The sequence below is a fragment of the Oppia nitens genome, unplaced genomic scaffold, assembly GCF_028296485.1.
Source record: "Oppia nitens isolate AA-2021 unplaced genomic scaffold, nextdenovo-longstitch-racon4-pilon3 scaffold1_pilon_pilon_pilon, whole genome shotgun sequence".
NCBI classification, from domain to species: Eukaryota; Metazoa; Arthropoda; class Arachnida; order Sarcoptiformes; family Oppiidae; genus Oppia; species Oppia nitens.
The window spans coordinates 6,748,242-6,762,444 of record NW_026533199.1 but is presented as its reverse complement, the minus strand read 5'-3'; the positions used below and the strand labels follow the sequence as shown (position 1 = coordinate 6,762,444).

General features: G+C 27.3%; 1 protein-coding gene across 1 annotated transcript; it reads left to right on the top strand.

Annotated features, from left to right (window-relative positions):
* The first annotated feature begins 259 nt into the window (after positions 1–259).
* Positions 260–13,648, top strand: LOC128952549 (uncharacterized). Its single transcript, XM_054297958.1, has 8 exons — positions 260–326; positions 446–696; positions 1,403–1,583; positions 9,478–9,730; positions 9,877–10,030; positions 10,492–10,691; positions 10,798–12,335; positions 12,822–13,648. The coding sequence occupies exons 2-8, from the start codon at positions 474–476 to the stop codon at positions 13,585–13,587; spliced, it is 3,315 nt and encodes a 1,104-aa protein (XP_054153933.1). The 5' UTR covers positions 260–326; positions 446–473; the 3' UTR covers positions 13,588–13,648.
* The last annotated feature ends 555 nt before the right edge of the window (positions 13,649–14,203 follow it).

Genomic DNA, 14,203 nt, shown 5'->3' with positions numbered 1-14,203 from the left:
CATTGAACGCATCGCCGATAAGAGCCGACCGCGCATTGTGTGTCACATTCATTGCAATCCATATATAAATAGTAATACCATTAAGTGAGAGCTTAGTTACAGTTTAGTTGTGTTATATAACTGATCGACTCTTTGATCATTTGATGGCTTTAAATGATTTTAAAACTATGACTCATGTGTTCCTCTATTTGTTTAAGTATATCTTCATCCAAACTGATCCAACCATCCAATACTGTACTGGCATTTGTAGACAAATGTCTAGTGTTGGCAGTGTTGGCATCACTGGCATCGCTGTCATTATCATCAACTTTCTCAACAAATGACAGGTAATAACACTAACCATTTGTTTGTTTATTTGTTGCCAACAATGATATCAACAATGAAAGACAATATTTATTTATTATATCAAATGGTATATCATATAATATTATATAATATTTAATAGTGAGCCCCAGAGGAATGGGATATGGAGTATGAGAAGCTCATTGCTTGATAATAGAGCAGTAAATGTTACTCAAGTATCATCTCAATCATCATCACCATTGGTACCATCAGCTCAACAACAACCACAACAACAGCAATGCAAGAGTTTGCTTGAGTTTCAGTGCGATAACGGAAAGTGCGTGACTTTAAGCCGTTATTGTGATGGCAGTGATGACTGCGGCGACCAAAGCGATGAACCCATTGCCTGCACCAGTATGTTGTTGTCCACTATATTTATAACCCTTTCAACAAAACCATGTCTGACCTATCATTCCCTTTACGCCCTATTAATGTCAATGGGTTTTCTCAACACATATCAAATATGAGCCAAATTTAGTTGATTTCCTGACTTTTCATCACATGTTTAGTGCTTTTATATTAAGCCATAGAAGCAGTAAATGAGTGAAAGTCGACAACAAATTGCTCTTTCGTTTCATTCAATACTTCTCTCATTTACTTTTCGTTTATATAATAACACTAATGGCTAAACAAAATTAGTTTAACTTATATCATAACATAGCTTTTAATGATATCATATCAATATTATAACTCATATATAATTATTTTTGTTATCACATATAAAAATATAGCATTTAGTAAACAATTATTTATGTTTATAAATAGTTATTAAGATTTCAAAGAAACTCATTATTATTCTTGAATTTAATGATTCTTTATATCACTTGTGAAGTGCTATCAAGTCATCAATCAATTAAATGTTGCACTCAGTTATCACTTGTATTATAAACTATGTATAATGTTTTGATAGCTATTTGCACGCAATTACATAACACTATAATGTTTTATCTCTTTCACTGTATATTTAACGTCAGGCCTTCTCTCTAATACCATTCAATATAATTGCTATAAAACGGGTGAAAATAAAATGTCATTTTTTATTTATTGTTTCATATAATAGATTGCAACCGAACCCTATATGGAGAGGTGGGTCACAAATATCCGTTCCGACTAAACGAACCCTTTCAGCGGTTTCAGCCATTTGTTTGTCGCGTGACATTTGCGGCGGCCGGCCATCAGTTTGGAGATATCATTGAACTAACGTTCCTATCGTTTCAAATTGGACAGTTTGAAGTGGGAAAGTAAGTCATTCAAAATACATATACCATAGATGACCACTTTTTATGTACATTGCATCGATATAGCTAACCATTTGTCAAAAAAATATCGCACATAACGACACTTTTTTGTTGCTTTTTTGTGCAATTTTTGCCTTTATATATGACACTGAATTCAGAGTTTGCTATCAATTACTGTATGATACCATCAAAACACACATACAATTGATTTTTATTATTGCATTACTCTTTCGTATTAATGATAATCTATTTATACTATTATAAAGTGTTTATTTTTGAAATGTGTGTAACAAAATAAAATCAAATAATATTAACTCTTAAATTATTTATTTATAAAATAAATTTTATAAACATTTTATATTATTTTAACATATTTATGAAAACAATTAATTGTCAAATATTTTTATCTATTTTTCGTGTAAATTCAAAGCTCTAGCGTATAATTAAGCACAAGTTGGCGTAAATTTTGCAAAATAATTACATTAATTGAGCGATTAATATATATATATAAGAATTTTGAGTTCATTTCTCTAAATGCTATGATTATATGAGGCGTAAAACTATTGTAATTTAACTAATAATAAGTTTCTCGTTTACATTTAATGAAAAAAACAACTTATATTATATAACAATTATTATAAAAACACATCTCATTTAAAAAATAACTTAAACTCACTAATTGTTGCACATATAATGTTTAAGTTTATAATTATAATTCTATCTAATAAACTGTTTTTCATATATTAAATATTTTATATACTATTATTTGAATTGTTTTTTTCTTGCTTTTGAAAATAAGATATTTTTATGCAAATCTATTTAAAAATAAAAGGAATATATTTGTTTTAAATAAATAAATTGAGTCAACATTTTTTTACAAAACTAATATTTTGCAATGTTTTGTCAACATATTATCATAATATGATCATTTAGTTGAAAAATTTATCACTTGTTTTACATAAAAATTTTGTTATAGTTTTATTATTATTGTTATTTTAATCATTTGAATAAATTTTTAAGAATTAATTTTTAAATAAATTATTTGTCAATAGACATTAAATTTAATTAAAATGCTTATCATTTTTGAGAACATTTGACTTGAGTTAATGTGATTTATTTTAGTTGAATATTGAAAAACAAAAATAAATACAATTGATTTATTAACAAAATTTTGATTACCAATTGAATCCCTAATGAATAGCTTCTTAATTGAATTCTGTTTTGTTAATTAAATTCTTGAAGGGATGTCATGGGTTGGCATTTGACACAGTATTGTATCGATAGAGAAGTAAATCATTGATAAAGCATTAGTTTAGCATTTATTGCAACAACAAGTTGTGTAAAAAAGGATATTTAATTGTGTCCGCAGTTCAATACAATATTATATTTATTGGCGATATATTAAAACACAAAATATGTTTGAATTCAATACAATTGATATTAAATAAGATTTAATACAAAAATCTGTTCATTTTATTTATTGTTATATTAAAAGACAATAATTCAATCAAATCTAATCGAGAAAATGTATTTATTATGTAATCCTATTATTATAGATATTATTATTATTTAATGCTTATCTATGACAGAATATAATTCAGTAAATATAATATACTTATTATATTTATATAATATAGTGTTTCATTTAAGCTGAATAAAAATAATAACTGTATTATTCATGAAATTAATTAATTATATATGATATTATATGATTCTAGTAATACATATTTTATAATATACATTAAAAAATATTTCATTATAAATATAATCTTATTTTCAAAAAATTAAAATTTCCAAACTTTATCATATAATGCAATATTCTTACATATAATACAATAAAAAGTCATATATCATTTATGTTATGATTTATAAACATATTTACGATTATTACGATCTTGAATTATAAATGATATAAAAAAAATTATTTATCTTTTAATCAATTGAAAAATAGTGTACATGTATATAATAGTCTACCGAAATATAAATGTTCAAATATAGCCTACGAGAAATGTGCTTTAAAATTGGTCGGTGCTATCAAATGTAATATATTTTAAAGAATATTCTGTTAGAAATGTCAACAGAATGTAAATTACCAAACGTTACTATAAGTGTATCAAATGATTGGTAACAACAGTGACTAACTTTGTATTAGATTGAGTTTTGTGTAAACTTTAATCCCATACAACAATAGTAATCCCTAACATTGGAAGTAGTTTTAGGGCCGACAACACAACAGTCCATATACTATATGACTGTAATATTACTGTTGTTGTGCAGTGAAGAGTGAGTCACACATTGACTACAAATATATTGAGAATCCAAGTATTCATTGGAGAGATTGAATGCATTGAAAGTTTAGAACTCTATAACATATATAACATGTGAACCACTAATTCATTTGATTTACAGTAGTTTTACTTCCATTTCATTAATGCATTATTAGATGACATATCCCTACACCAGTCATACCATACATGCATATAATAACTGTATTTATTGTTTAAATTACTTTCGGGACATTTTATTGCATTTTAAAATTAAACTCTAAATATTATATATATATTATATAATATAAATTATATATATATATATATATATATATTATTTCATTTAATATAATTTTATTTTGGTTATTAAGCTGAGAGATAGACTCAAACCAATAAATTTGAGTAAACTTTGGATTAATATAATGCTATCAAAGTCAATGTTATACTTTTTTATTGATTAACATTTATCACTTAGATTGTACCCATAAATAAATGAATAAACAATAAAAATATGAACAATATTTTACAATTTTTTGTAATAAAGATAATATATATATATATATATATAGTCTATGAATTTAATGTTTTAAATGATAATGGTTTAAGAAATTTAGCCAAACATATAATGTAAACGTGATTTAGAGTAATGAGTTTGATATAAATTTTGTAAAAAGCACTCAAAATCATTAAATTCACCAAAAAATCTCTTGTTTTTATATTTCGTTTGCTTTTTTGAATTCAATATATTATATTTGCTAACCGTTTAAATGATTACATTCAATAACATATGATTTACTATTAAAATTGCTAATAACATTTCCTTAATATAATATAAATTTTGTTTTTGGTGTTTAAAAAAATGCAAATCTAATTACTTGTCATTTAATCTTTTATTCACTTGTTTGCAAAAAAACATTAATTTAATAATAATTTATTAATTTTAATGTATTTATGAGAGAGAAAGTTAATTATTAAATGAGAAAATTATTTTTTAATGAAAAATATTTAAAAGTTAATAATTATTTATAGGAACAAAAAGAATAGAAAGAGAAACAATTAAATATAATATGATATATATATTGAAGTATTCATCAGATAATTAGATAATTTTTACTTTTTGATTATATTTTGGATATTTTTATCCAAATCTATTAAAATGCATGACTAACTCAACATTGAAATCATGTCATGAAATTTATTGCCATTTATTGGGAACTACTGTTGTCTACTAAGAGTGGTGTCATTAGAGAGGATAGTGCATAGAAAATGCAATTTGTGGCCAATGATCATAAAATGTCTGTCTGTTTGCAATTTTGTATAGTAATCATTATAATGTTGATCATACCATACAATTACTGAGTTTATAGTTGTATGGCTTAACTACAATAACCAGTGCGCGTCTCATGACTATAACGACATATATCTGTGCCGTTATTGCAATATATGACCCAAAGTTTGTATACTTCAAACAATATCTGTTTTCGACATATATTGTTATGTCGAGTCTTAGAGAGCTATGTTTAATAGACGACAATATCACTAATTAAGCACACATTGTAATTATTACATTGTTATTGCAATATAATTATTCATTTAATATTATTATACAATATTATACATAATGATAATACTAAAATACCGTATTTATAATTATTATTAAATACATAGTTTTTTAATGATTAAACTTGAATGATACTGTATATATTATAAATACTATATTAAGTATACTGTATATAATTTTAACATAAAACATAAATTAGTATAAAGGGAAAAAATGATTCATTAATTATAGTCTCTCTTTCTCTCTCTCTCTCTCTCTCTCTCTCTCTCACACACACACACACACACACACACATACATACAAACACACTGAATATCTTTATTTACATAATCTATTATTTCAGTTATAAGTACATATCATATTTGACTGAATAAGTAATTTGTTAAAAATATTTCTAATTAAGACAAATGGATTTATATTAAAAGGCAAATGTAGTGTTTTATATACCGTATAAATGAATAATTAATTTACAGAAAATAGTTAATCGATAGCTTTCTTGTCTCAGACTAATACTACTACTGTTTGCAAACATTTGTTTTATTACTTTTTTATGTTTGGCGTCAAGTTTTATAATTAGCAAACTTTTTTATGACTTTTGTTTTGATACCAATAAATAAGTTTTTTGACGATTGTTTTTATCTATTTGTTTCATTGAATAATATGAAGACATTGAAATAAATTGAATTGTTTTGTTTGTTAACTATAACTATATATTATTGAAGTGAGTAGTCGTTGACTGAGATGGGACTGGAGTTCAACTCATTTCATACAATGGCTATTAAAAGGAGTGAATGCAATAAAAAACAGTATCAAAGAAACCAGATTTGAATTGACTTCACAATAAAGTCTAGCAAATGGTTGTGTATTGGCTCTTAAGTTGCAATTATTATACAACATTTAACTTAGTCTTTGTTGAGCACAATATATAAGTACATAAACACAACAACTCTTCACTAGACTTGATATACTCAATGAAAATCAATGAAGTGCTCAAACAAACGCCTAATACTGTCAAAACTTTGGGCACAACTCACTAAAAATTGCAATTGTGTTTAAATGTATACCAATTGTGTTTAAATGTATACCAATTGTGTTTAAATATATATCAATTGTGTTTCAATGCATACCAATTGTGAAACACAAATATTATTAGACCAACACTTTCTTTAATGGCATTTCATATCTTTTAAGTATTGATGTAATTTCAAAGTTATGTGTCATTTTCAGGTCAAATATATTGCTATCTTTCCACATCAAGTGTCTCGATATCACACTTTATAACATTATATCACATAATACTGTATATATATATATATATAAGATTGTACAGTACTTTTCAAACAATAAGAGTTTGCAAACATTGATAAAAGTTACGCCTTTCTCACTGATATTTATTTTTAATATTATTTAATATAAATTTAATCACTAAATTGATATCTATTTGTGTACTTTTTTAGGCGTATAATCAAAATACAAAATATTATTTGATTGACTCTAATCTATTACAGCAATGTTTTATTTGTAATGATATAACTCTAATCTTAAGATTAAGAAATATGATAAAAATTATTTGAAAACATCAATGAAATGAAAATCTGGTAAAATATTATATATCACTAAAGATTATTATGATATTAATTTAATTTATCTTAGATTTGTCTAAAAAGATTATTCCATTAGATTTGACAATTAATTCAATTTAATATAAGCATTAAATGATGAAATAAGTAACAAATAAATATTACATTATTATATATTTAATATCTTCATAAATTGATAATCATTATTGTATGTAATACTGTACATACTATGTATAATATCAATATAAATAATTATAATTGTATACTTTAATTTATAATGCATAATATAGAGATACTTTTAAACTATTAGTATAAAATCAATAAAAATAATTTTTAATGATTTCGAAAAAAACAAAATTAATTTTTATGAAATTTAATGTTTTTATTATTAATAAAGATTAAGAATTTAGGAAATAAAATGTTTTAGTTTAATAAAAATAAAATAATAAACTTTTTTTCAGTATATAATACTTGCAACTTTAATAAAACAAACAAAAACTAATTTAATTATATTTTGTTATGCAATAAGAGCTTAATTTGCCATTTATTACAGAAAATTGTTATATAATTTTTGTTTATAAAATAGCAAAATTAAATATACTCTAAATTGCTTTTATGCAAAATGTTGTTTAAAAGTAATTTTATTTGAATAAAAATAGAGTAAAAACACAATCGTAATGCATTTAAACACAGAGTTAATTGGATTAATATAATATAATATAATTTTCATCAAAAATTAATCAGACATTGGATTGCAATTATGGTGTGAATGGCGAGTGAAACAAATTTGAGGATTAGTTGTCAATCGGGTCTCTCATCTGAAACTGTTGTCTACTTTGGGTTTCGTTAGTGAATACGAGTCAATATTTAATTGATTGGACGCTATCTCTGGCAATGTTTGTTGAGAAACGAGAAATGAGTTGAACGACAAAATGACAAAAAACCGTCAAATACTTTATATATATRCTATTATCCGGTCATATAATGGACACAATTGATACAAAAACTCTGTATATAATTAATCCTTTTTGTCATTATATTAAACACACAGTAAATGCATTTAACAAATATTGTTATTCATTATAAGCTCCACTAACTAAATACATTGCAACTAAACTGTAACTTAAATATTACTTTGTTTTTCTACACATTTTATTAATTTCAATCTAATCTGATGCCTATGTGTGACAAAAACAATATATAGCCTAAAATATAATGAAAGCCAACAAAATGAGAAGTTCATTGACTTAACGTTAAGAGAGTAATGCGAAAAATATAACTTATATGATATAATATAACTTAATATAAACCAATTACAAACACATTTAAATTTCTCTGGCTTTCAAATCAATAATTCATATTAATTATTATATTTGGTATATAATATGAGTTATGCACTAACATTAATGTTTGTAAATATTTTATGTTTTATCATAACATTTATCAATACTTATACATAGTTCATTATATATAGTATATGTTAGCAAATAAACTGTCCATGTTCATTTGTTAGTGCAATTTGATATCATTATATACAAAATGATACTTTTAGTGATGGTTAGCATCCATTACTTTAATATGACATCGCATTGTAGATCTTAACACTATATTATATATAATATAATATAAGTAAATATAAGCATTGAGTTTAAGGTCTCTTGAATTTCATTTCACAATTTAATTTGCATCGAGAAATACAACACAAATAATACAATATTTTTCATGAAGAAAACCTTTTATTACACAAGATTTACATTCAATGATATATTTTATACATATATTTGACAATTCAATGGATTTTAAATTTATTTTCATTTTTCTGGTTTGCAATGAAGGAAAAAGTGTCTTAAATATATAAAAAAAATGTTATTTGTATTGAAAGAGGAGATGATATACGAGTAGTTGTGAAATATGAAGTGAAGTTTATATAAATGTGTGACTTGAGTGCTATCAATGGATGTCTGCTTTAATTTTTTATTTTATTTCACTTTCCTTTTAACACCAAAAAAATAAAATTTTAAAGATTTTGAGATATTTATATATATAGTACTCTAAAAATAACATTTAGATATAATAATTTGTTGCTTAAGACCCTTAAGTTAAAGCATATACTGTATACAGTGTATAACATACAGTATTTTAAGTATTAAAGTTTAAGTATAAAGTAAATAATATTAAATCTTTTGATAGTTTTTTTTAGAAATTAATTTTTCTATCATTTGTAACCATCTATCTAATTGATTTGGCTATAATGGGAAGACAAATACAAATAAAATAGCTATAAAAGTGTCCAAAAATACAATATACAGAGAAATGTTTTATCGATTAACTGAAATGAAAATTGAATTATGTTTTGTTTTTTGTCTCTTTTTTGTCTATTATTTCTTTATTGTTATATACAATATATAACAATGTATTGCATTGCAATCGATAGGATATTCAGTTAATCATTTGTTTTCTATTATTTGATTGAATTTTGATTTGATTAGAAATCAAAGCGCCGGCTGTTATTCAGGTCATGTAATAATAGAAGAGCTCAACGATACCTCACAACTGACTCAAACTAAATACCGATTCTCACAGTCGTTGTCGACATCGAGAGACTTTAGAGTACAATCTAGTCGTGACTATAAGCTAACGCTTGATGAGGACGTCGACGAGTTTACCACAAAACAGATAATAAGCTCAAGTATTGACAGCTCAGACCTACCACAGTTTGGCAGGTTTTGTGGACAAATGACGGTAAGGAATTCACTTTTATATACATATATATAATTAGTTATATTAGTTTTGACGCTAATTTAAGGGAACAGATAAATATGTTGTGTTTTTCTATAACTGTATTAAACTCAAACCTATTATCGATTTTTATTTATATGTCATTTTAGGTTCGGAGTGCAACCTATTTTAGTGAAGGCAATAACGTTAGTCTTGTTATATACGTTCCCAGTCGGGCATCGGTTGTCGTCAACTCATTTAGCCTATATTTAACGTACAAATTCCTGCCCTTACGACCAGCCATAACACGGTTTGGACCGCCGAGTAAGTCATCATTTTATGGTTAATGTATAAATTATACAATTTTTTATACAATATGTTTCATAAATATAAAACCATTGTTTTGGTATAAATATTGAATTTTTATGGGTCATAATTCATGATTTTTTATTTTTAAAACAAATGTTTCATAATTTTATAGTGTAGACAAAACACAGGGAGAAAAAACATGACTCATAAGATTATAGAGTACATACGCTACTTGTATTTGTTGTATAATTTATGGGAAAGACAGACAAACAGATCGGTAGTAGTAGTAGTAGTAGTAGTAGTAGTGCTGAAAAAACAAAGTTTTCATAAAATATAAATTTATAGATACGCTTACTTTTAATGTGATTGAAATATAAAAAATTGATGATTTGTTTGGCATAATATATATTTCATAATAGTTAATGTTTTTATATATAGATTTGTATGATTTTGTTTTTTGCTTATATGAAAAATAGGTGATCCCTATGAATTGGGCTCAAAAATAAAGGAAACATATTGTGATTATATGTTTGACGACTGTTCGGCCAACAAGAAGTGCAAAATCCGGAGTCCCAATTGGCCCGGATTTTACAACAGAAACATTACATGCAAATACTATATTACACATTACGCTCCCATTCCTCCCGGATATAGGGCTAAAATTGTTATATCACAGGTTTGATTTAATTCAACATTTTTATTACATATACTTTATATATATTGAATATACCGTTATTGACATTCATTGAAATTTGTGTAAAACATTTGATTTTATAATACAGAATAATGAATATAAGATATCGCTATACACTGGCTTTAGTAGCAGTCAATCCAACGATCACTTGACATCGACATCACTGCAATCAGACTGTCCATCGGATGTCATCCGCATATATGACGGCTTAACGACTGAATCTCCTGTTTTGATTGAATTTTGTGGGTCAGGAGTGTTGCCTTCAATAATAACGAGTCGACCGGAAATGTTAGTAGTGTTGAGGAGTGCCTCCAATCAAATATTGCATAACTCAAGACTAGAGCTGAACGTTGCACTTAAATTAGAGAAAGTGCACGACTCGGCCATTAGTGGTGAGCGCACCGGTATCTGTGACTTTGTCTTTGACGGCTCTAAGATTAGAAGCGGACTAATAGAGATACCAAAGCACTCAATACCAGCAAATACTACGTGTACTTATAAGTTAGTTTCACCAAACACTTGGGATCGCATTTGGATTTACTTCATGTCTTATTTCATTCAAGACCGACATCATTGGTCAAGTGAAGAGTTCTGTGATGTTAGCAAACTTGAGATTTATGACTCTATGATTAGCAGTCATCCCATTAATGACACCATTAAAGTGCATCAAACAAATAAAAAGCACAAACATTACAGTTATTGTGAGAAAACGTCTCCAAAGATCTGCGGCCGAGCGGCTGATGCCAACCATTATCTACCATATAATCCGTGTACATATCCTAATGAAAGTTACTTATCCTACGGCTCTGAGCTCACCATTAAACACGAATATTACAAATACTATGACTTTTATGTCAAACGGGCCTCATTTGCGGCCAGATTTGAGTTTATAGATACTCGTCAATTGGGACAACCTATTGATGATCAACTCTGTGATCGACTTTTCAATAGTGAGGGTAAATATTTTAAGGGAACTTTTGGTTCACCAAAAAACCTCTTTCTGTTTGGTAGAGGGGGTCGGGAAAACATATCTTGTAATTATTACTTTAAGGGAACCACTAAACAAAGGGTGCGAATCATACTTCACACGATTCGTATGCAATCCTTGTCTTGTGAACAGATTTTTGATCCCTTAACTAATCAATATGAGTGCCGTGTCTTTCAAAATAACAATTACAGTCCAAAAGTGGCTCTTCTTACTGTGTATGACAACATGTCGTCCAAACGCATCAAAGTTGGATGTCTTTGCAATCTTATGCTTCAGAGTAAATCTCAGTCAGTGATGGACACCAGTCGTTACAAACAACAACAACAACCCAACCAACACATAGTGTTTGATTTGCTCTCATCTGATATTTTTGTCAATTTTTCTGTGACCCGAATGTCACCCTTTGAAGACTTCAATGACTATGGCTTTGAGGCGTCGTTTGAATATTTGCCGTCTTATGACTGCAACTCCGGGGGTTTGGTTCAGAGGAGGAATGGCAGTGAAGGAGATCTTCAATATTCAGTGCCTCAAACATATAATATCATACGTGACGGACCACTTAAGTGCAGATGGATTATTGAGGCCTCGTTTGGCAAACATTTGTTCCTCAAATTTAAAGGCCATTTGGCTGTCACTGAGTTAGTTGTTATCACTTTTCACTGCCTTTTCAATCATTTATTAAACAATCGTTTTCTAAATTGTTTTTTCTCTTACTTTTTTACAACTATTGATTTAATGTCAAAACATTTAGTTTAAGTGTTATATTGTTTTTAGTTGTTTTCAGATGTTTTTAGTTGTTATTGTTACCGTATTGTTATATTTCAAGTATAGTTAGTTGTTGCTGTTTGTCGATGCCTTAAATCATATATTAATATATAAACTATATATTTAACATTTTATTTATGCCTTAAAATAAAAGCCCATTTTCATCAACACATAACTATTACCATACAATGCATGTATTGTGTGTGTGTTTGCAATCGAAATTTGCGGATATATTTTAGGCAATAATTTATGGAAATGTCATATCTATTGAATATTATTTGTTTTTGAAGCGATTTATTTTGACAATTATTTATGTGTTTTTATATTTTCTTTTTTTTTTTGTTTGTTTTCAAACATAGAAACGATGAGTGTCTCGATTCAAACCGATTTGTTGTATATACGGGTGAACCGAGACATGCAATTGCAACGGTCTGTACCAATCGAGCTAACAGTGCCGCCAACGCTAACACTGATGGCAATCAAGTGGAAGAGTTTGACCTATTTTCCACCTCCTGGTACAACCAAACGGACAGTTTCACAACATTTACTGCCAATAATCTATACAACAATTACTCTGAGAGCAGAGTCTTTGTTGAGATAATAGCCACAGAATTTGGATCATTTAGTATGCGATGGCTTGAAGTAATCAAACCATTTCTTAGGACTCAAACGGGAAAAACAATGCGAAACATCAACTGTAAAGTCGAGTGCCCGGAGATTAATGCCTGCATTAGTGATGAACTTTTATGTGACGGCATATCTCACTGTCCCTCCAGTTATGATGAAAATCCACAATTTTGTAATAAGTTTCCCACACTATATGTTGTGGCCATTAGTTTGCTGGTCATCTCAAGTCTACTGATTATCTTAATTGTGATAACAATCTATAGATTTCAAGGTAAACGCCGCTTAAGGCTAAACCAATCAAATCACAGCTCAAATAATAGTCAATATAATCAACACGAGTCTGATTACATGGAATACCCGGAATACCCGCGAATGGCCACTGAACTCAACTTTAGGACAGTACACGACTGCCATCGCATCCAATATACTGACAATAATGGTATGCCATTAGAGATCACCCGTTCATATGTGCCATACTATCACAATAATGTATTTTAATTTAAGTTATACAACATAACAGACAAATAGACAACAAAAAGTTTGATTGTATTTGTTATACTTTTATCAAAATAATTGCTCAAATGATTGCCGTTGTCTATCAGTTCCTCTTTTGACTACAAAATTGAGTCAAACAGCTGTAAATAAAGTGTATGAAAGAGTGTATTAAGACTTATATATATATAATATATTGTCTGTTTATCTATCTATCTCTATATATATACTGTATATGCTATATATAAACAAAAAAAAAGTAAAGGAAAGACAATAAACTAAAATAAATGAATGAATTAATGTTTGAATGAATGCGTGAATAGAGCGCTAACTAAAAGGCAAAGATATATAACAAATGATGAAAATAGTGAGAGATGTGTCCAATTGGTGTAAAAACGATGGCAAACAATATCAACTGTTCTCAGCCTTTGCCGTCACAAAAGTGCCTTTTATTGATTGAAAGCACACATACAGTAGATTGAGTCACTCGGCTCCTGGAGATTCAAACACAATGAGACTAACTGTAAGACAATTGTATGTATGGCATACTAACTCTATCCTAATATACCGTATATCATATTTAATATAACTTTTATGTCTACTTTAATAATATCAAACTTCT